Source organism: Larus michahellis, chromosome 29, assembly GCF_964199755.1.
Source record: "Larus michahellis chromosome 29, bLarMic1.1, whole genome shotgun sequence".
NCBI lineage: Eukaryota > Metazoa > Chordata > Aves > Charadriiformes > Laridae > Larus > Larus michahellis.
Window position 1 is genome coordinate 511,177 of NC_133924.1, and position 22,772 is coordinate 533,948.

Sequence of the window (22,772 nt, forward strand, 5' to 3'; positions counted from 1 at the left end):
TCCCACCCTCCGGCACGTCAACGCTCCCACCAACGCCTTGGTCCCATCCCTCCAACAGCTCTGGATCCCTCCATAGATCCATCCATCCCACCCTCCGGCACATCAACGCTCCCACCAACGCCTTGGTCCCATCCATCCAACAGCTCTGGATCCCTCCATAGATCCATCCATCCCACCCTCCGGCACATCAATGCTCCCACCAACGCCTTGGGCCCATCCATCCGATAGCTCCGGATCCCTCCGTAGATCCATCCATCCCACCCTCCGGCACATCAACGCTCCCACCAACGCCTTGGACTCATCCATCCGACAGCTCCAGATCCCTCTGTAGATCCATCCATCCCACCCTCCGGCACATCAACGCTCCCACCAACGCCTTGGGCCCATCCATCCGACACCTCCGGATCCCTCCCTAGATCCATCCCACCCTCCGGCACGTCAACGCTCCCACCAACGCCTTGGACCCATCCATCCGACACCTCCGGATCCCTCCGTAGATCCATCCATCCCACCCTCCGGCACATCAACGCTCCCACCAACGCCCAAGGGGTTCCGAGGGGTCCCCAAGGGTTTCCAAGGGGTCCCAAGGGGTTCCAAGGGGTCTCCAGGGTTCCAAGGGGGTCCCCAAGGGTTTCCAAGGGGTCCCAAGCGGTTCCAAGGGGTCACAAGGGGGTCCCCAAGGGTTTCCAAGAGGGTCTCCAGGTGGGTCCCAAGGGGTTCCAAGGCGTCACAAGGGGGTCCCCAAGGGTTTCCAAGCGTCTCCAAGGGGTTGCAAGGGGTTCCAAGGGGTCTCCAGGGTTCCCAAGGGGTCCAGGGGTTTCCAAAGGGTCCCATGGTGTTCCAACGGGGGTCCCCAAGGGTTTCCAAGTGGTTCCCAGGGGATCCTGGCCCCCTTGGACTCCCCCCGGGGGGGTGGTGGGGTGGTTTTAACCTTACGTCAGTAATGTAGGACCAGGCAGCGGCTCCCACGCCGTTGCCCATCCCCCCGCGTTGTGGGGTGGGGGGGGGGAGGGGAGAAGAGGGAGAAAAGGGGCGGGAAAAAGACCCTCGCGGGTTGGGGGGCAGGCAATCGAATAGAGGAGCAATGGGCGAGGAAAAGACCGATATTTATTGTAAAATAATGTACGGGATAAAGCGACCCGACGCTGAGTTGCCCTCCCCACCCGAGCGCTGGTTGCCTGGCCCATCCCCAGCGGCGACGGCGGGTCCCGGCCCCCCCACCCCACCCCCGGCAGCGACCCCCCGTTTCTATCCCCAACGGGACGCCCGTGGGGCGGAATATCCCTTTTGGGCGCCTTCTCCCGGCCGCGCTCCCGCTGGGCTGCGACGGGGAAGGCGAAAAAAAAGAAAAAAGCCCTCAACTGACGGACGGAAACGTCTCTCGGCCGCGTCCCGACGTCGTGTTCTCGCCCGCTAAATCCAAAAAGGCAACCCAGAGCCGAAGGAAAATTCCCTCCATCAAAGCCAAAAGGATGACACCCCCCCCCAGCCGCTCACAGCCTCCCGGAGGGGACACGACACCCCGCAGCGACCCCCCTCCGTCCCCTGCCCCTCACTCCCCCTCTGCTCCCTGGGCTGGGGCACAGGGATGGACGTCTCCCGCGGGATCCAGGAGAGGAGCGTGGGGAGTCTCCGGAGAAGGGCAGGGGCTGCCGGTGGCCGGGGAGGGGAGGGAAGGGGGGATGAGGGTCTGGGGGACGCTGCCCCTCAGGCACAGCTGGGTTTTCTCTGTTTCTACCCAAAACCAGGGGCGCAGGGTCTCCCCTTTGAACGAGGCTGGTGGGAACGTGAAGATCTCGACCCCGGTGTCGGCATCGAGGAAAGTCACCAGCCCCCGGGCGCAGTCCAGACAGACCCAGATCCTGCTGGGGAGCGGGGACTGGGGAAGGAAGGTGGGAGGAGAGGTGAGAGACATGAACTGCCCATAGCAGTGCTGCACTGCCCAGACCCCTCCTTCAGGGCTCCAGTCCGAGAACCTCTTCCTCTCCACAGACTCCTTGGCCACCCCAACAGCCCACCACGAGTCACCTCCCACCTCCACCTCCACCTCCACCTCCACCTCCCAGCAGTGTCTCCCCTCCCGGAACCCCTCCTGGCCAAAAACGCAGAAATAATAGGTAAATCTCTCCGGGATGTCGGGCAGGTCCCGCTCTTCTCTTTGCCACCTCACGCGCCTCTGATCGTCCGACAGGACGAGTTGGGAATGAGCCGTGTTTGGATCCAGGGTCACCACATCTGCAGGGGACAGGAGGAGCCGCAGCATCAGAGCTCAGTCCCGGGCAGGTTTCACCCCCTCAGGGACAGGACCTGGCCCCCAGGGCAGGAGACTGGGCATCTCCTTCCTCCTCTCCATCCCCACCGCGGGGCCGGCCCCAGCACGGCCACGGCCGAGCTCGGTCCCGTGGGAAGAGGCACCGGTGGGGCTGCAGCCCGCGCAGGGAGGAGCAGGACGGGGAGGCAGGGGCTGGGCTGGGCAGCGCACGGGGTCTCAGGGGGCGGTGGCTCCTCTGGGGCCCAAGGGGGTGACTCAGAATGGGACGAAATTGCAAGAAAACGGGGCGAGATACAGCCCAGTGCCATGGTCTGGGGGGTCTGAGACACCAACACGACCCGGGATGGCCAGTCCCCCTTCAGTGGCCACCCAGTGCCTTCACTGGCCACCCAGTTACACCTCCCGCAGAGGGAAAGGGAGGAGAACCACCCATAAAAATACAGTAAAATACGCAATTACCTGGATTTTCAGGAAGCAGGAACTTTCTCCACGCTACAAGGAGGGACAAGAGCAAGGTCACGTCCCACGGCCGGTCCCCAGGGAGTTGGGGCAAGGGAGAGGGTCCATCCCTGGGCCGGTGCCCCCGGCCGCCCACCCTCCCGGGCACGTCCCCTGGGGGTTTGTTGGGATCCAAGGGATGGAGGGATGGAGGGGACGGACACAGCGGGAAAGGGCCGAGCAGAGATCACCCGGGAGAGGACACCGAGCCACAAGGAGATCACGGAGACTCACCCAACCGTGCAGCTTGTTCCTCTGGAATGGAAAAAAAGAAGCGATGAGTGATGAGAGGGGACGGCTTCTCATCCCATGGCTGCTCCTACAGGAGCGCACAGAGCTCGAGGAGAGCTCAGAGAGTTTGGGGGGTGGGAAAAGACCACAAAACCCTGTGAATGGCCCCCTCCAGCCAGGTCATGTCCCACGGCCGGTCCCCAGGGAGTCTGGCCAAGGGAGAGGGTCCATCCCTGGGCTGGTGTCCCCCAGCTGCCCACCCTCCCAGGCACATCCCGTTGGAGTTTCCCCACCCCCAGGGGATGGAGGGATGGAGGGGCCAGGCAAAGGGGGATAGGGCCTAGCACAGAGCACCCGGGAGAGGACACGGAGCCAAGAGGAGATCACGGAGACTCACGCATTGCCGCGTCTCGTTCCTCTGGAAAGGATAAAGAAAGTCAATCAGTGATGAGAGGGGACAGCTTCTCATCCCACAACTGCACCCGCAGGAGTTGGCAGAGCCCTTCTGTTTGGGGAGGGGGAAAAGAGCCCTTGGCTCCCGGGGGGGCTCCCTCCAGCCTGGTTATGTCCCATGGATGGTGGCCAGTGGGTCTGGGCAGGGGAGAGGGTCCATCCCTGGGCTGGTGTCCCCCAGCTGCCCACCCTCCCAGGCACATCCCCTTGGGGTTTCTGCGGATCCAAGGGATGGAGGGATGGAGGGGACGGGCAAAGGGGGGAAAGGGCCGAGCACAGAGCACCCGGGAGAGGACACCGAGCCAAGAGGAGATCACGGAGACTCACCCAGTGCTGCAGCTTTTTCACCTGGAAAGGAAAAAAAGAAGCGATGAGTGATGAGAGGGGACGGCTTCTCATCCCATGGCTGCTCCTACAGGAGCGCACAGAGCTCGAGGAGAGCTCAGAGAGTTTGGGGAGTGGGAAAAGACTCCCACACCCTGTGAATGGCCCCCTCCAGCCAGGTCATGTCCCACGGCCGGTCCCCAGGGAGTCTGGCCAAGGGAGAGGGTCCATCCCTGGGCTGGTGTCCCCCAGCTGCCCACCCTCCCAGGCACATCCCCTTGGGGTTTCTGTGGAGCGAGGGGATGGAGGGATGGAGGGGACGGGCAAAGGGGGATAGGGCCGAGCACAGAGCACCCGGGAGAGGACACCGAGCCAAGAGGAGATCATGGAGACTCACTCAGTGCTGTGTCTCGTTCCCCTGGAAAGGATAAAGAAAGTCAATCAGTGATGAGAGGGGACAGCTTCTCATCCCACAACTGCACCCGCAGGACTTGGCAGAGCCCTTCTGTTTGGGGAGGGGGAAAAGAGCCCTTGGCTCCCAGGGGGGCTCCCTCCAGCCTGGTTCTGTCCCATGGATGGTGGCCAGTGGGTCTGGGCAGGGGAGAGGGTCCATCCCTGGGCTGGTGTCCCCCAGCTGCCCACCCTCCCAGGCACATCCCCTTGGGGTTTCCCTGCCCCCAGGGGATGGAGGGATGGAGGGGACGGGCACGGGGGGACAGGGCCGAGCACAGAGCACCCGGGAGAGGACACCGAGCCAAGAGGAGATCATGGAGACTCACTCAGTGCTGTGTCTCGTTCCCCTGGAAAGGATAAAGAAAGTCAATCAGTGATGAGAGGGGACAGCTTCTCATCCCATGGCTGCTCCTACAGGAGAAGGCAGAGCCCTTCTGTTTGGGGAGGGGGAAAAGAGCCCTTGGCTCCCGGGGGGCTCCCTTCAGCCTGGTTATGTCCCATGGATGGTGGCCAGTGGGTCTGGACAGGGGAGAGGGTCCAACCCTGGGCTGGTGTCCCCCAGCTGCCCACCCTCCCAGGCACATCCCCTTGGGGTTTCCCCACACCCAGGGGATGGAGGGATGGAGGGGACGGGCAAAGGGGGAAAGGGCCGAGCACAGAGCACCCGGGAGAGGACACCAAGGCAAGAGGAGATCACGGAGACTCACCCAACAGTGCAGCTTGTTCCTCTGGAATGGAAAAAAAGAAGCGATGAGTGATGAGAGGGGACGGCTTCTCATCCCATGGCTGCTCCTACAGGAGCACACAGAGCTCGAGGAGAGCTCAGAGAGTTTGGGGAGTGGGAAAAGACCACAAAACCCTGTGAATGGCCCCCTCCAGCCAGGTCATGTCCCACGGCCGGTCCCCAGGGAGTCTGGCCAAGGGAGAGGGTCCATCCCTGGGCTGGTGTCCCCCAGCTGCCCACCCTCCCAGGCACATCCCGTTGGAGTTTCCCCACCCCCAGGGGATGGAGGGATGGAGGGGACGGGCAAAGGGGGAAAGGGCTGAGCACAGAGCACCCGGGAGAGGACACCGAGCCATGACAGAGCTCCTGGAGACTCACCTAGTTCTGCATCTCGATTCCCTGGAAAGCAAAAATCAAATTAATGAGTGATGAGAGGGGACGGCTTCTCATCCCATGGCTGTTCCTGCAGGAGCAGGCAGAGCTGGCGAGACCCCAAACTCCTTGTGTTTGGGGAGTGGGAAAAGACCGTGTGGGTCCCAGAGCAGGTTCCCTGCCTCCCTGCTCCCCCAGCCACCCCTCCCGGGCACCCTGCATTGAAGCCTGACTTGAGCAGAGATTTAAGGCTCAGCCTGATTTAAGCTGACTGATGACGGGTCCCCACTTCTCCCCATGACTTAGGTCACCTCCTGGGCCCCGTTCCCAGCCCCAGTGCTCTCCACTCCCCTTCTGGGCTCCATCAACCCAGACCAACGACCACAGGGCGATCACGAGACACCCAGAGCCACGTCCCTCCCAGGGGGCTCCTTTCTCAGGAGGCTTCGCTGGTGGCAGGGGCCAGAAGGACTCACCCAGCGTTCTGGACAGCCCCACTGCAAAGCAAAGGCAGAGGAAGAGGAGGTCAGGAGAGCAGCTGCTTCATCGGCGCTAACATCTCACCAGGGACTCTTGCACCGTCCCACCAGCCAGGTGCTCTGGCCACGCTCCCTGGCCTCCCACCCACACCCCGGGTCCTTGTCCCCATCCTTCCTGTGCCCAAAGAGCTTCTTTAATGAAGGCAAAACACCTTTTGACACGACTGTCATCCCCTTCCACATACGTCCATGGGCCAGGGCTTGGCCTCGCTCCACCCTGATCCCCTCCATTCCATCCCCCCCGTGACAAACTCACCTTTCCTTCGCCAGAGATAAACATTGAGACTAAATGATGCCACTGAAAGCACGAGGAAGACACCCAGAGCTGCCATCCAAGGACGGGCGTTGTGGAAAAAGGGAGCTGAGAAACAAAAACACAGCAGGAAAAGGGCTCACTTTGCACTCCTGTGTAGGAGGAAAACGAAAGGGAGAAAGAAAAACTCCAAGTTCTAACTCATCGTCAGGGTTTTGCCTGGGACGGAATGAACAAGTGGACGTCATCGCTTGCAGCTATTGAGGGATGGGATGTTTTGGATTTGGGATGAGAAGCAGCGATGGGAGCGCACTGATGGTTTTGGGTGTCGCTGGGCAGTCGAGGAATGGTCTGCTCCTCACACCACCCCACCAGCGAGTGGGCTTGGGGGACGCAAACAGCTGGGACAAAACCCGTTACTCTTCCCATTCTCTATCCCATCCCAATGGTGGGGAATGAGCGAGGGGCTGCGCGGTGCCGGCTCTGGGCTGGGATTACACCACCCCACTCCTAAAGCCTTGTGCTGGGAGCCCCGGGCTCAAGGGGACATCGTCCTCTCCAGCGCACAGACATCCCAATGCTCCCCTGAAGCCCGCCAGGCTCAGGTTATCTCCTGTGCTAAAGCTCACCTGCGGGTGCACCCCCTCCCATTCCCCCACCCCCCGCACGTTTCTCCAGCCCCCCTAGATCAAAGCGCTCCCCCCTCAAGCGCAGCCAACCCCAGCCCCGCTGCCATCCTGCACCTGAGATGTGCAGGGACGACGCCTGCTCCTGCTCCAGGCGGCTGTTCCTCACCACGCACGACAAGTTCCCATCGCCCTTCCCGCTCACCACGACGACATCTTGGATCTCAAACAGGCCCCTCTCGTCAGAGGAACGTCTCTGGGAGACCGAGGGCAGACGCTGCCCGTTGGCAGCCTTCCACAGCACCTCCGGTTGTGGGTACCAGCCGGCCGATCCACACACCACCCGGATGCCTCCGTCCTGGTGAGCCTCCAGAGAGATGAGAGGGACGGAGCCCATGGCTGGGGGAAGAGCCCGCCGTTGGGCTGAGTTAGGGATGGACTCGGCTCAAAGGCAAAGACCCAACCCCGTACCAGACACATCCCATTGTCCCGAGGGGGCTGTGGGACCACGCACGTGCTCCTCACACCACCCAAACCACCCCAACGTGTGCAGGAACCGGAGAGCATTGATGCCCAATGACCCCACATCGCCCATAAAACAGCCCGGCAGAGGAGGACCCAGAGGCCGAGCAAGGTCTCTGCCCTCTCCCGGCCTTGTCCAAGAAGCCCTGAGGCTTCCAGACGAGGCGCCAGGTCTCCTCCGGCACAAACGGCAAAGGCAAAGCAAGGATCCAGCTGGTGGCACCTGGGAAGAGGGCTCTTCCCAACGCCAGGCACAGCGGTAGCTCCCATCCTGGGCTCGCTTGGCAGCCCAGGCCCTGAGCCCAAGCAGCTGCTCAGCAGCTTCTCCCCTCTGCCCTCACAACACCTCGAGGACACCACAGAGACACAAAGCCACCTCGTTTGTGCCACTCTGCCCCCAAAAACACCTCCAGCACCATGTCTGTGCTCCTTCCTGGGCAGGCACGGATGGGAAGGGTCCCCTTCAACCCGCCCTCTGTCAAGGTCTATTGGCCTTTGGCATTGGATGGATGGATGTGAGGATGGGACAGAGGTCTGGGAGGGACACACCAACCCAGGGACACCTGAACCACCCCCAGGAAACACCGCACCACCCACAAACCTGCCACCTCCAGCTCCACCATGGCTTCTTCATAAGTGGTAGCATCCTGCACGGTGCAGACATACTGGCCATCATCAGAGGGTCTCACCCCAGCGAGTCGCAAGTCCAGGGTCCCACCGGAGAGACCATCTCTGACCAACTCTGTCCTTCCAGTGTATTCCTTCATCTTTGCCCCATACAGGTCCTCTCCATTTCGGTAGAGATGCACGATTTCAGAGAACTGGTGCCGGATCCACCTGATCTCCAAGCTCCGAGCGTCCGCGCGTGGGGACAAGTGACACGGCAGCACGACGTCCTGCCCCACGGTGGCAAGGAGAGGTCGGTCTGGTCCCACCACTCTGAACTCAGCTTGGGGACGGAGAAGGACACAGAGAGACGGAGATTGCGCCCACGTTAATTCGGGGCGTTGCATGGCAAGGGGCGAGCGTGGCGTGAGCGGTGCCCGCTCCATCCCGCGGGTGTCTCTTTGCCCCCACCCCGTGCTCCAAAGAGCCTGGAGACACTGGAGAGGGAGTGGGAGGACTCCAAGGAGAAGGAGGTTCCCTGGGAGTGGGAACTGCTCCAGAAAGTCACCCCCAACCCCGAAAATAGCCCCCAGCCCGGCCAGCCCTGGGAGAAGGGACAAACGCTTTAGGGGAGCACTGCGGGACGGGACTGAAGGTGTCCCAGGGCAAGGGACGTGGGGGTGGCATCAAGAGCCAAAGTGAAAGTGAAACCCATCCGCGGCCGAGCTCTGGGCTCAGCTCCTCCTGCCCCACGGCACCTCCCCTGCCCCACAGCTGCCCCCCGCAGCGGGCTCAGCGCCCCCAGCCCTGCAGGATCCCTACCTGATCCCAGGCGGAGCACGTGGAGAGTCAGGAAATAACTCAGGAGGCCCCTGGGGCTGGCGGGGAACCCCATCTGCGGGCGCAGCTGGAGAAGAGGGTGGGAAGGGAGGCAGAGGGAGGGCAAGGGGGCGTTACAGCCGCCGGGGAGGGGATGGGGAAGAAGGGCTGCACCCGCCCCCAGGGAGGCTCCAGAAATCCCACCAAACCCCCCGCACCCTGCCGTCGGGAGGAACCGTCGGTCGAGGGCAGGACGGGCCCACGCCGCGGCTCCCGCTGCAGCCCCTGCTCTGCCCCACTGCCCTTCCCCAGCATTTGCGCTGAACCCCTTTCAAGACGTTAAATTAATTAGAGATTCTAAATCCCCTGCAAAAAGAAAAATCACTCACCCGACGTGTACAAGTTGCACCCAACATCTCCAACCTTTTTCTAGTTGCCGGGTGCAGAATTATGGACTTTGGAATGACTTCAAGGTCCACCACCCCCCCCCCAATGCCTTGAGCTGAGGTTCCTCACCCAGCGCTGATCCCCGTCAGCGGGGTTAGAGTCATAAAATAAACCTCCAAGCTCAAAATGCCAAAGAGAAACCATCACCCTCCCCGTTCCTGGGTGGGAGGTGGTGGAGGTGTCTTTTCCCAGGGCTGCACCTCTCCTGGCAGCCTGTGCTGGGGCAGAGACCTCGGCGAGGTTTTGCATCCATAAAGAAGCATTTCCTTTCCCAAAAGGGGATGATTTTCTTTCCTACGGCCATTGTCGCTGAAGGAATGTATTTTGTTTTCCTGCTCAGCATCTCTCCTTTCGCTCTCTGGCCTGCCCCACCTCCGGAGCAAACCCCAGACCACACCATGATGGTGGTTCACCCGCACCGGTTCCGCTCTCTCTCTCTCTCTGGAGGTTTTTTGAGTTCTTTCAGGACATTTGTCTGTTGGGGAGTAAAACGCGGCAGCCCATCAGCCTTAGGAATCCAAAAAAAGAAAAAAAAGGAAAAAAAAAAAAGGAAACCATGAAAAGATGGACATTTGGGTGCGAGCAGGTTAAACCGAGCTTCGTCGTGATTTTTGGAGATGGTGGAGGAGCCCAGCAGTGTCCCTGCAGCCCTACAAGAGCAAGGAGCTTGTGGGGAGCGAGGGAGACGCGGACAAGAAGGGTTTGGGGGGGGCTTCAAGTGTCAGGACACCTCAGCTGTGCCCTGTCCCTCTGCCCTGTCAACTTGGGGACCTCACATCCCCTGGGAGGACGTGTCCCCTGCTGTCCCCAATGTCCCACCCTCATCCATACTCAAAATATTGGGGGTGGGGGGCCGTAGCCATAGCAGGGGGTGGGTACGGGGCTGCTGAGGGGGGTCATACCCAACTCTGGGGGGCCTGGGGACGGTACCCAGCCCTGGGGAGGGGCAGCGGGGTGCCCGTCCCCAGTTCAACGCCCAACCCCGGAGCAGCAGCAGCCATCAATATTGTGAAATATCCGTCTGAAACAAGCCCAGCTTGGAAAACGCCTCCCACGTCCAGAAGTTTCCTCTTCTGCTGCACCTGAAGCCGCTCTGGGACAAAGACGCTTTCGCGCACAGAGCCAAAATCCCCCAAATAAGCAACGAGCCGCTGCCGCCTTCACCCAACGCCCAACTGGGAAGGGAACTGGGTGCGGAAACCCCTTCTCTGCAGTAAAGGATGACGTGGTTTAGGAGGATGCTCCCAGAAGTGGGGCACCCCGGGGACAAGGCTCATGCCCCACTGGGGACTCCCCAGCACGGAGACTGGTGGGTGCCTGCAAATCCTCTTGGCGGGCAGCAAGGAACCAGGACAAAAACCCCCAGGAACCATCACAGCCAGGCTCCGTGTTCACCAACAAATCTTTATTGACACCAACCCTGCTGTGCCAGAGCAGGACACGCTGCGTGTAAGTGGAAGAAGAGCCCAAACCCACGGCTCAGCACCCAGAAAACGTCCCCAAAATGCGACCCAGCCAAAAACTGGTGTTTGTGAGGCCACACAGCGTGCGAGACAGCCCCCGTCCCCTGCCCCTCACTCCCCCTCTGCTCCCTGGGCTGGGGCACAGGGATGGACGTCTCCCGCGGGATCCAGGAGAGGAGCGCGGGGAGTCTCCGGAGAAGGGCAGGGGCTGCCGGTGGCCGGGGAGGGGAGGGAAGGGGGGATGAGGGTCTGGGGGACGCTGCCCCTCAGGCACAGCTGGGTTTTCTCTGTTCCTACCCAAAACCAGGGGCGCAGGGTCTCCCCTTTGAACGAGGCTGGTGGGAACGTGAAGATCTCGACCCCGGTGTCGGCATGGAGGAAAGTCACCAGCCCCCGGGCGCAGTCCAGACAGACCCAGATCCTGCTGGAAAGCAGGGAATGGGGGAGGAGGGTGAGAGGAGAGGTGAGAGACGTGAACTGCCCATAGCAGTGCTGCACTGCCCAGATCCCTCCTTCAGGGCTCAAGTCCGAGAACCTCTTCCTCTCCACAGTCTCCTTGGCCACCCCAACACCCCACCACGAGTCACCTCCCACCTCCACCTCCACCTCCACCTCCCAGCAGTGTCTCCCCTCCTGGAACCTCTCCTGGCCCAAAACGCAGAACCAATTGGTAAATCTCTCTGGGACGTCGGGCAGGTCCCGCTCTTCGCTTTGCCACCTCACGCGCCTCCGATCGTCCGACAGGACGAGTTGGGAATGAGCCGTGTTTGGATCCAGGGTCACCACGTCTGCAGGGGACAGGAGGAGCCGCAGCATCAGAGCTCAGTCCCGGGCAGGTTTCACCCCCTCAGGGACAGGACCTGCCCCGCGGGGCAGGAGACTGGGCATCTCCTTCCTCCTCTCCATGCCCACCGCGGGGCCGGCCCCAGCACGGCCACGGCCGAGCTCGGTCCCGTGGGAAGAGGCACCGGTGGGGCTGCAGCCCGCGCGGGGAGGAGCAGGACGGGGAGGCAGGGGCTGGGCTGGGCAGCGCACGGGGTCTCAGGGGGTGGTGGCTCCTCTGGGGCCCAAGGGGGTAACTCAGAATGGGGTGGAACGGCAAGAAAACGGGGCGAGATACAGCCCAGTGCCATGGTCTGGGGGTCTGAGACACCAACACGACCTGGGATGGCCAGTCCCCCTTCAGTGGCCACCCAGTGCCTTCACTGGCCACCCACTTACACCTCCCGCAGAGGGAAAGGGAGGAGAACCACCCGTAAAATACAATAAAATACGCAATTACCTGGATTTTCAGGAAGCAGGAACTTTCTCCACGCTACAAGGAGGGACAAGAGCAAGGTCACGTCCCACGGCCGGTCCCCAGGGAGTCGGGGCAGGGGAGAGGGTCCATCCCTGGGCCGGTGTCCCCCGGCCGCCCACCCTCCCAGGCACATCCCCTGGGGGTTTGCTCGGATCCAGGGGATGGAGGGGATGGAGGGGACAGACACAGCGGGAAAGGGCCGAGCAGAGAGCGCCCGGGAGAGGACACCGAGCCAAGAGGAGATCACGGAGACTCACTCAGTGCTGTGTCTCGTTCCCCTGGAAAGGATAAAGAAAGTCAATCAGTGATGAGAGGGGACAGCTTCTCATCCCACAACTGCACCCGCAGGAGTTGGCAGAGCCCTTCTGTTTGGGGAGGGGGAAAAGACCCCTTGGCTCCCGGGGGGGCTCTCTCCAGCCTGGTTATGTCCCACGGATGGTGGCCAGTGGGTCTGGGCAGGGGAGAGGGTCCATCCCTGGGCTGGTGTCCCCCAGCTGCCCACCCTCCCAGGCACATCCCCTTGGGGTTTCCCCACACCCAGGGGATGGAGGGATGAGGGGGACGGGCAAAGGGTGACAGGGCCGAGCACAGAGTACCCGGGAGAGGACACCGAGCCATGACAGAGCTCCTGGAGACTCACCTAGTGCTGCATCTCGATTCCCTGGAAAGCAAAAATCAAATCAATGAGTGATGAGAGGGGACGGCTTCTCATCCCATGGCTGTTCCTGCAGCAGCAGGCAGAGCTGGCGAGACCCCAAACTCCTTGTGTTTGGGGAGTGGGAAAAGACCGTGTGGGTCCCAGAGCAGGTTCCCTGCCTCCCTGCTCCCCCAGCCACCCCTCCCAGGCACCCTGCATTGAAGCCTGACTTGAGCAGAGATTTAAGGCTCAGCCTGATTTAAGCTGACTGATGACGGGTCCCCACTTCTCCCCATGACTTAGGTCACCTCCTGGGCCCCGTTCCCAGCCCCAGTGCTCTCCAGTCCCCTTCTGGGCTCCATCAACCCAGACCAACGACCACAGGGCGATCACGAGACACCCAGAGCCACGTCCCTCCCAGGGGGCTCCTTTCTCAGGAGGCTTCGCTGGTGGCAGGGGCCAGAAGGACTCACCCAGCGTTCTGGACAGCCCCACTGCAAAGCAAAGGCAGAGGAAGAGGAGGTCAGGAGAGCAGCTGCTTCATCGGCGCTAACATCTCACCAGGGACTCTTGCACCGTCCCACCAGCCAGGTGCTCTGGCCACGCTCCCTGGCCTCCCACCCACGCCCCGGGTCCTTGTCCCCATCCTTCCTGTGCCCAAAGAGCTTCTTTAATGAAGGCAAAACACCTTTTGACACGACTGTCATCCCCTTCTACGTACGTCCATGGGCCAGGGCTCGGCCTCGCTCCACCCCGATCCCCTCCATTCCATCCCCCCCGTGACAAACTCACCTTTCCTTCGCCAGAGACGAACATTGAGACCAAATGACGCCACTGAAAGCACGAGGAAGACACCCAGAGCTGCCATCCAGTGACGGGCGTTGTGGAAAAAGGGAGCTGAGAAACAAAAACACAGCAGGAAAAGGGCTCACTTTGCACTCCTGTGTAGGAGGAAAACGAAAGGGAGAAAGAAAAACTCCAAGTTCTAACTCATCGTCAGGGTTTTGCCTGGGACGGAATGAACAAGTGGACGTCATCGCTTGCAGCTATTGAGGGACGGGATGTTTTGGATTTGGGATGAGGAGCAGCGATGGGAGGGCACTGATGGTTTTGGGTGTCGCTGGGCAGTTGAGGAATGGTCTGCTCCTCACACCGCCCCACCAGCGAGTGGGCTTGGCGGGGGGCGCAAACAGTTGGGACAAAACCCGTTACTCTTCCCATTCTCTATCCCATCCCAACGGTGGGGAATGAGCGAGGGGCTGCGCGGTGCCGGCTCTGGGCTGGGATTACACCACCCCACTCCTAAAGCCTTGTGCTGGGAGCCCCGGACTCAAGGGGACATCGTCCTCTCCAGCCCACGGCCATCCCAATGCTCCCCTGAAGCCTGCCAGGCTCAGGTTATCTCCTGCGCTAAAGCTCACCTGCGGGTGCACCCCCTCCCATTCCCCCACCCCCCGCATGTTTCTCCAGCCCCCCGAGATCAAACCGTCCCCCCCCCCCCCAAGCACAGCCAACCCCAGCCCCGCTGCCATCCTGCACCTGAGATGTGCAGGGACGACGCCTGCTCCTGCTCCAGGCGGCTGTTCCTCACCACGCACGACAAGTTCCCATCGCCCTTCCCGCTCACCACGACGACATCTTGGATCTCAAACAGGCCCCTCTCGTCAGAGGAACGTCTCTGGGAGACCGAGGGCAGACGCTGCCCGTTGGCAGCCTTCCACAGCACCTGCGGTTGTGGGTACCAGCCGGCCGATCCACACACCACCCGGATGCCTCCATCCTGGTGAGCTTCCAGAGAGAGGAGAGGGACGGAGCCCATGGCTGGGGGAAGAGCCCGCCGTTGGGCTGAGTTAGGGATGGACTCGGCTCAAAGGCAAAGACCCAACCCCGTACCAGACACATCCCATTGTCCCGAGGGGGCTGTGGGACCACGCACGTGCTCCTCACACTACCCAAACCACCCCAACGTGTGCAGGAACCGGAGAGCATTGATGCCCAATGACCCCACATCGCCCATAAAACAGCCCGGCAGAGGAGGACCCAGAGGCCGAGCAAGGTCTCTGCCCTCTCCCGGCCTTGTCCAAGAAGCCCTGAGGCTTCCAGACGAGGCGCCAGGTCTCCTCCGGCACCAACGGCAAAGGCAAAGCAAGGATCCAGCTGGTGGCACCTGGGAAGAGGGCTCTTCCCAACGCCAGGCACAGCGGTAGCTCCCATCCTGGGCTCGCTTGGCAGCCCAGGCCCTGAGCCCAAGCAGCTGCTCAGCAGCTTCTCCCCTCTGCCCTCACAACACCTCGAGGACACCACAGAGACACAAAGCCACCTCGTTTGTGCCACTCTGCCCCCAAAAACACCTCCAGCACCATGTCTGTGCTCCTTCCTGGGCAGGCACGGATGGGAAGGGTCCCCTTCAACCCGCCCTCTGTCAAGGTCTATTGGCCTTTGGCATTGGATGGATGGATGTGAGGATGGGACAGAGGTCTGGGAGGGACACACCAACCCAGGGACACCTGAACCACCCCCAGGAAACACCGCACCACCCACAAACCTGCCACCTCCAGCTCCACCATGGCTTCTTCATAAGTGGTAGCATCCTGCACGGTGCAGACATACTGGCCATCATCAGAGGGTCTCACCCCAGCGAGTCGCAAGTCCAGGGTCCCACCGGAGAGACCATCTCTGACCAACTCTGTCCTTCCAATGTATTCCCTCATCTGTGCCCCATACAGGTCCTCTCCATTTCGGTAGAGATGCACGATTTCAGAGAACCGGTACCGGATCCACCTGATCTCCAAGCTCCGAGCGTCCGCGCGTGGGGACAAGTGACACGGCAGCACGACGTCCTGCCCCACGGTGGCCAGGAGAGGTCGGTCTGGTCCCACCACTCTGAACTCAGCTTGGGGACGGAGAAGGACACAGAGAGACGGAGATTGCGCCCACGTTAATTCGGGGCGTTGCATGGCAAGGGGCGAGCGTGGCGTGAGCGGTGCCCGCTCCATCCCGCGGGTGTCGCTGTTCCCCCACCCCGTGCTCCAAAGAGCCTGGAGAAACTGGAGAGGGAGTGGGAGGACTCCAAGGAGAAGGAGGTTCCCTGGGAGTGGGAACCTGCTCCAGAAAGTCACCCCCACCCCCGAAAATAGCCCCCAGCCCGGCCAGCCCTGGGAGAAGGGACAAACGCTTTAGGGGAGCACTGCGGGACGGGACTGAAGGTGTCCCAGGGCAAGGGACGTGGGGGTGGCATCAAGAGCCAAAGTGAAAGTGAAACCCATCCGCGGCCGAGCTCTGGGCTCAGCTCCTCCTGCCCCACGGCACCTCCCCTGCCCCACATCTGCCCCCCGCAGCGGGCTCAGCGCCCCCAGCCCTGCAGGATCCCTACCTGATCCCAGGCGGAGCACGTGGAGAGTCAGGAAATAACTCAGGAGGCCCCTGGGGCTGGCGGGGAACCCCATCTGCGGGCGCAGCTGGAGAAGAGGGTGGGAAGGGAGGCAGAGGGAGGGCAAGGGGGCGTTAGAGCCGCCGGGGAGGGGATGGGGAAGAAGGGCTGCACCCGCCCCCAGGGAGGCTCCAGAAATCCCACCAAACCCCCCGCACCCTGCCGTCGGGAGGAACCGTCGGTCGAGGGCAGGACGGGCCCACGCCGCGGCTCCCGCTGCAGCCCCTGCTCTGCCCCACTGCCCCCCTCCCCCCTGGGTTTCTTCTGAACCCCTCATACGAGACTTTAAATTAATTAGAGATTCTTAATGCCCTGCGGAAAGGAAATTCACTCACCGGACGGGTACCATCTGCAGGAGGCACCTGGTAACTCCCAACACCTCCAAGCTTTGTGCGGTTTTCCAGGAACAGGATTATGGGCTTTGGAGTGACTCCAGGCTCCACCCCGCCCCCGAGGCCAGGGGAAAAAGAAGAAGAATGAAAGTAGGAAAAAGAAGAAGAAAAGTGGGAAAAGAAAGAGAAAAGTGGAAAAAAGAAGAAGAAAAGCAGGAAAAGGAAGAAGAAAAATAGGAAAAAGAAGAAAAGTAGGAAAAAGAAGGAGAAAAGTAGGAAAAGAAGAAGAAAAGTAGGAAAAAGAAGGAGAAAAGTAGGAAAAAGAAGAAAAGTGGAAAAAGAAGTTGAAAAGTAGGAAAAGAACAACAGTGGAAATAAAAGAAGAAAAGTGGGAAAAAGAAGAAGAAAAGTGAAAAGAGAAGAAGAAAAGTAGGAAAAAGAAGAAGAAAAGCAGGAAAAGAAGAAGAAAAGTGGAAAAAAAAGAAGAAAAGTGGGAAAAAGAAGAAGAAAAGCAGGAAAAGAATAAGAAAGGTAGGAACAAGAAGAAGAAATGTGGAAAAAAGAAGAAGAAAATGGAAAAAAGAAGAAGAAAAGTAGGAAAAAGAAGAAAAGTGGAAAAAGAAGGAGAAAAGTAGGAAACGAAGAAGAACAGTGGAAAAAAAAAGAAGAAAAGTGGGAAAAAGAAGAAGAGAAGTGGAAAGAGAAGAAGAAAAGTAGGAACGAGAAGAAGAAAAGTGGAAAAAAGAAGAAGAAAAGTGGAAAAAAGAAGAAGGAAAACAGGAAAAGAAGAAGAAAAGAAGGAAAAAGAAGAAGAAAAGTGGAAAAAAGAGGAAGAAAAGCAGGAAAAGAAGAAGAAAAGTAGGAAAAGAAGAAGAAAAGAAGGAAAAAGAAGAAGAAAAGTGGAAAAAAGAGGAAGAAAAGCAGGAAAAGAAGAAGAAAAGTAGGAAAAAGAAGAAGAAAAGTAGGAAAAGAAGAACAACAGTGGAAAAAAAAGAAGAAAAGTGGGAAAAAGAAGAAGAAAAGTGGAAAGAGAAGAAGAAAAGTAGGAATGAGAAGAAGAAAAGTGGAAAAAAGAAGAAGAAAAGTGGAAAAAAGAAGAAGGAAACTAGGAAAAGAAGGAGAAAAGTGGGGAAAAGAAGAAGAAACACAGGAAAAGAAGAAAAAACTAGGAAAAAGAAGAAGAAAAGTGGAAAAAAGAGGAAGAAAAGCAGGAAAAGAAGAAGAAAAGTAGGAAAAGAAGAAGAAAAGTGGAAAAAAGAAGAAGAAAAGTGGGAAAAAGAAGAGGAAAAGTGGGAAAAAGTAGAAGAAAAGTAGGAAAAGAAGAAGAAGGATAGTGGGAAAAAGAAGAAGAAAAGCAGGAAAAGAAGAAGAAAAGTGGGAAAAAGAAGAAGAAAAGTAGGAAAAGAAGAAGAAAAGTAGGAAAAGAAGAAGAAAAGTGGAAAAAAGAAGAAGAAAAGTGGGAAAAAGAAGAGGAAAAGTGGGAAAAAGTAGAAGAAAAGTAGGAAAAGAAGAAGAAGGATAGTGGGAAAAAGAAGAAGAAAAGCAGGAAAAGAAGAAGAAAAGTGGGAAAAAGAAGAAGAAAAGTAGGAAAAGAAGAAGAAAAGTGGTGGAACCTCCCCAGTGCCCAGGACGGGGGGACGGTCGCGGCCCCGGTGCTGCTGGCCACGCCGGTCTTGAGACAGGCCGGGACGCTGGTGGCCACCTCGGCCACCTGGGCGCGCATTCGTCCATCTCTCGACCAACACCCCCAGGTCCTTTTCTGCCGGGGAGGGCTCCAGCCGCTCCTCCCCCAGCCCCCGGCGTCCATGGGGTTGGTGTGACCCATGGGCAGGACCCGGCACTTGGCCTTGGGCAACCTCCCACCAACGCCTTGGGCCCATCCATCCGACAGCTCCGGATCCCTCCGTAGATCCATCCATCCCACCCTCCGGCACGTCAACGCTCCCACCAACGCCTTGGGCCCATCCATCTAACCGGATCCCTCCATAGATCCATCCATCCCACCCTCCGGCACATCAATGCTCCCACCAACGCCTTGGTCCCATCCATCCAACAGCTCTGAATCCCTCCATAGATCCATCCATCCCACCCTCCGGCACGTCAACGCTCCCACCAACGCCTTGGGCCCATCCATCTAACCGGATCCCTCCATAGATCCATCCATCCCACCCACCGGCACGTCAACGCTCCCACCAACGCCTTGGGCCCATCCATCCAACAGCTCTGAATCCCTCCATAGATCCATCCATCCCACCCTCCGGCACATCAATGCTCCCACCAACGCCTTGGGCCCATCCCTCCAACATCTCCGGATCCCTCCGTAGATCCATCCATCCCACCCTCCGGCACATCAACGCTCCCACCAACGCCCAAGGGGTTCCGAGGGGTCCCCAAGGGTTTCCAAGGGGTCCCAAGGGGTTCCAAGGGGTCTCCAGGGTTCCCAAGGGCGTCCCCAAGGGTTTCCAAGGGGTTCCAGGGGGGTCCCAAGGGGTTCCAAGGGGGTCCCCAAGGGTTTCCAAGGGGTCCCAAGGGGTTCCGAGGGGTCCCAAGGGGTTCTGAGGGGTCCCAGGGGCGTCCAAAGGGTCCCCAAGGGGTCCCAAGGGTTTCCAAGGGGTCCCAAGGGGTTCCAAGGTGTCACAAGGGGGTCCCCAAGGGTTTCCAAGAGGGTCTCCAGGGTTTCCAAGGGGTCCCAAGGGGTTCCAAGGGGGTCCCAAGGGGTCCCAAGGGGTTCCAAGGGGTCTCCAGGGTTCCCAAGAGGGTCCCCAAGGGTTTCCAAGAGGGTCTCCAGGTGGGTCCCAAGGGTTTCCAAGGGGTCCCAAGGGGTTCCAAGGGGTCACAAGGGGGTCCCCAAGGGTATCCAAGGGGTCTCCAAGGGGTTCCAAGGGGTCTCCAGGGTTCCCAAGGGGTCCAGGGGTTTCCAAAGGGTCCCATGGTGTTCCAACGGGGGTCCCCAAGTGTTTCCAAGTGGTTCCCAGGGGATCCTGGCCCCCTTGGACTCCCCCCGGGGGGGTGGTGGGGTGGTTTTAACCGTACGTCAGTAATGTAGGACCAGGCAGCGGCTCACACGCCGTTGCCCGTCCCCCCGCGTTGGGGGGTGGGGGGGGGGGAGGGGAGAAGAGGGAGAAAAGGGGCGGGAAAAAGACCCTCACGGGTTGGGGGGCAGGCGGTCAAATAGAGGAGCAACGGGCGAGGAAAAGACCGATATTTATTGTAAAATAACGTACGGGATAAAGCGACCCAACGCCGAGTTGCCCTCCCCACCCGAGCGCTGGTTGCCCGGCCCGTCCCCAGCGGCGACAGCGGGTCCCGGCCCCCCCACCGCACCCCCGGCAGTGACCCCCCGTTTCTATCCCCAACGGGACGCCCGTGGGGCGGAATATCCCTTTTGGGCGCCTTCTCCCGGCCGCGCTCCCGCTGGGCTGCGACGGGGAAGGCGAAAAAAAAGAAAAAAGCCCTCGACTGACGGACGGAAACGTCTCTCGGCCGCGTCCCGACGTCGTGTTCTCGCCCGCTAAATCCAAAAAGGCAACCCAGAGCCGAAGGAAAATTCCCTCCATCAAAGCCAAAAGGATGACACCCCCCCCCAGCCGCTCACAGCCTCCCGGAGGGGACACGACACCCCGCAGCGACCCCCCTCCGTCCCCTGCCCCTCACTCCCCCTCTGCTCCCTGGGCTGGGGCACAGGGATGGACGTCTCCCGCGGGATCCAGGAGAGGAGCGCGGGGAGTCTCCGGAGAAGGGCAGGGGCTGCCGGCGGCTGGGGACGGGAGGGAAGGGGGGATGAGGGTCTGGGGGACGCTGCCCCTCAGGCACAGCTGGGTTTTCTCTGTTTCTACCCAAAACCAGGGGCGCAGGGTCTCCCCTTTGAACGAGGCTGGTGGGAACGTGAAGATCTCGACCCCGGTGTCGGCATCGAGGAAAGTCACCAGCCCCCGGGCGCAGTCCAGACAGACCCAGATCCTGCTGGGGAGCGGGGACTGGGGAAGGAAGGTGGGAGGAGAGGTGAGAGACATGAACTGCCCATAGCAGTGCTGCACTGCCCAGACCCCTCCTTCAGGGCTCCAGTCCGAGAACCTCTTCCTCTCCACAGACTCCTTGGCCACCCCAACAGCCCACCACGAGTCACCTCCCACCTCCACCTCCACCTCCACCTCCACCTCCCAGCAGTGTCTCCCCTCCCGGAACCCCTCCTGGCCAAAAACGCAGAAATAATAGGTAAATCTCTCCGGGATGTCGGGCAGGTCCCGCTCTTCTCTTTGCCACCTCACGCGCCTCTGATCGTCCGACAGGACGAGTTGGGAATGAGCCGTGTTTGGATCCAGGGTCACCACATCTGCAGGGGACAGGAGGAGCCGCAGCATCAGAGCTCAGTCCCGGGCAGGTTTCACCCCCTCAGGGACAGGACCTGGCCCCCAGGGCAGGAGACTGGGCATCTCCTTCCTCCTCTCCATCCCCACCGCGGGGCCGGCCCCAGCACGGCCACGGCCGAGCTCGGTCCCGTGGGAAGAGGCACCGGTGGGGCTGCAGCCCGCGCAGGGAGGAGCAGGACGGGGAGGCAGGGGCTGGGCTGGGCAGCGCACGGGGTCTCAGGGGGCGGTGGCTCCTCTGGGGCCCAAGGGGGTGACTCAGAATGGGACGAAATTGCAAGAAAACGGGGCGAGATACAGCCCAGTGCCATGGTCTGGGGGGTCTGAGACACCAACACGACCCGGGATGGCCAGTCCCCCTTCAGTGGCCACCCAGTGCCTTCACTGGCCACCCAGTTACACCTCCCGCAGAGGGAAAGGGAGGAGAACCACCCATAAAAATACAGTAAAATACGCAATTACCTGGATTTTCAGGAAGCAGGAACTTTCTCCACGCTACAAGGAGGGACAAGAGCAAGGTCACGTCCCACGGCCGGTCCCCAGGGAGTTGGGGCAAGGGAGAGGGTCCATCCCTGGGCCGGTGCCCCCGGCCGCCCACCCTCCCGGGCACGTCCCCTGGGGGTTTGTTGGGATCCAAGGGATGGAGGGATGGAGGGGACGGACACAGCGGGAAAGGGCCGAGCAGAGATCACCCGGGAGAGGACACCGAGCCACAAGGAGATCACGGAGACTCACCCAACCGTGCAGCTTGTTCCTCTGGAATGGAAAAAAAGAAGCGATGAGTGATGAGAGGGGACGGCTTCTCATCCCATGGCTGCTCCTACAGGAGCGCACAGAGCTCGAGGAGAGCTCAGAGAGTTTGGGGGGTGGGAAAAGACCACAAAACCCTGTGAATGGCCCCCTCCAGCCAGGTCATGTCCCACGGCCGGTCCCCAGGGAGTCTGGCCAAGGGAGAGGGTCCATCCCTGGGCTGGTGTCCCCCAGCTGCCCACCCTCCCAGGCACATCCCGTTGGAGTTTCCCCACCCCCAGGGGATGGAGGGATGGAGGGGCCAGGCAAAGGGGGATAGGGCCTAGCACAGAGCACCCGGGAGAGGACACGGAGCCAAGAGGAGATCACGGAGACTCACGCATTGCCGCGTCTCGTTCCTCTGGAAAGGATAAAGAAAGTCAATCAGTGATGAGAGGGGACAGCTTCTCATCCCACAACTGCACCCGCAGGAGTTGGCAGAGCCCTTCTGTTTGGGGAGGGGGAAAAGAGCCCTTGGCTCCCGGGGGGGCTCCCTCCAGCCTGGTTATGTCCCATGGATGGTGGCCAGTGGGTCTGGGCAGGGGAGAGGGTCCATCCCTGGGCTGGTGTCCCCCAGCTGCCCACCCTCCCAGGCACATCCCCTTGGGGTTTCTGCGGATCCAAGGGATGGAGGGATGGAACGGACGGGCAAAGGGGGGAAAGGGCCGAGCACAGAGCACCCGGGAGAGGACACCGAGCCAAGAGGAGATCACGGAGACTCACCCAGTGCTGCAGCTTTTTCACCTGGAAAGGAAAAAAAGAAGCGATGAGTGATGAGAGGGGACGGCTTCTCATCCCATGGCTGCTCCTACAGGAGCGCACAGAGCTCGAGGAGAGCTCAGAGAGTTTGGGGAGTGGGAAAAGACTCCCACACCCTGTGAATGTCCATCTCCAGCCAGGTCATGCCCCACGGCCGGTCCCCAGGGAGTCTGGCCAAGGGAGAGGGTCCATCCCTGGGCTGGTGTCCCCCAGCTGCCCACCCTCCCAGGCACATCCCCTTGGGGTTTCTGTGGAGCCAGGGGATGGAGGGATGGAGGGGACGGGCAAAGGGGGATAGGGCCGAGCACAGAGCACCCGGGAGAGGACACCGAGCCAAGAGGAGATCATGGAGACTCACTCAGTGCTGTGTCTCGTTCCCCTGGAAAGGATAAAGAAAGTCAATCAGTGATGAGAGGGGACAGCTTCTCATCCCACAACTGCACCCGCAGGACTTGGCAGAGCCCTTCTGTTTGGGGAGGGGGAAAAGAGCCCTTGGCTCCCAGGGGGGCTCCCTCCAGCCTGGTTCTGTCCCATGGATGGTGGCCAGTGGGTCTGG

General features: G+C 60.3%; 4 protein-coding genes across 4 annotated transcripts; all 4 read right to left on the reverse strand.

Annotated features, from left to right (window-relative positions):
- Positions 1-1,152: 1,152 nt before the first annotated feature.
- On the reverse strand, positions 1,153-9,010 carry LOC141735224 (butyrophilin subfamily 1 member A1-like). The gene is made up of 8 exons (XM_074567858.1): positions 8,696-9,010; positions 7,869-8,216; positions 6,863-7,144; positions 6,123-6,227; positions 5,804-5,824; positions 3,782-3,802; positions 2,732-2,764; positions 1,153-2,235 (listed from the first exon to the last, which is right to left on the reverse strand). Exons 1-8 carry the CDS (start codon positions 8,766-8,768, stop codon positions 1,553-1,555), a joined length of 1,566 nt encoding a protein of 521 aa, XP_074423959.1. The 5' UTR covers positions 8,769-9,010; the 3' UTR covers positions 1,153-1,552.
- Positions 9,011-10,528: 1,518 nt separating this feature from the next.
- On the reverse strand, positions 10,529-12,520 carry LOC141735100 (butyrophilin subfamily 2 member A2-like). Its single transcript, XM_074567545.1, has 4 exons — positions 12,499-12,520; positions 12,160-12,180; positions 11,885-11,917; positions 10,529-11,390 (listed from the first exon to the last, which is right to left on the reverse strand). The coding sequence occupies exons 1-4, from the start codon at positions 12,518-12,520 to the stop codon at positions 10,714-10,716; spliced, it is 753 nt and encodes a 250-aa protein (XP_074423646.1). The 3' UTR covers positions 10,529-10,713.
- Positions 12,051-16,368, reverse strand: LOC141735174 (butyrophilin subfamily 3 member A2-like). Its single transcript, XM_074567760.1, has 7 exons — positions 16,305-16,368; positions 15,913-15,997; positions 15,085-15,432; positions 14,079-14,360; positions 13,332-13,436; positions 12,543-13,033; positions 12,051-12,180 (listed from the first exon to the last, which is right to left on the reverse strand). Exons 2-6 carry the CDS (start codon positions 15,983-15,985, stop codon positions 12,789-12,791), a joined length of 1,053 nt encoding a protein of 350 aa, XP_074423861.1. The 5' UTR covers positions 15,986-15,997; positions 16,305-16,368; the 3' UTR covers positions 12,051-12,180; positions 12,543-12,788.
- A 3,121-nt stretch (positions 16,369-19,489) lies between these two features.
- Positions 19,490-22,582, reverse strand: LOC141735198 (butyrophilin subfamily 2 member A2-like). Its single transcript, XM_074567812.1, has 6 exons — positions 22,575-22,582; positions 22,181-22,201; positions 21,798-21,818; positions 21,404-21,424; positions 21,131-21,163; positions 19,490-20,634 (listed from the first exon to the last, which is right to left on the reverse strand). Exons 3-6 carry the CDS (start codon positions 21,799-21,801, stop codon positions 19,952-19,954), a joined length of 741 nt encoding a protein of 246 aa, XP_074423913.1. The 5' UTR covers positions 21,802-21,818; positions 22,181-22,201; positions 22,575-22,582; the 3' UTR covers positions 19,490-19,951.
- Positions 22,583-22,772: the final 190 nt, after the last annotated feature.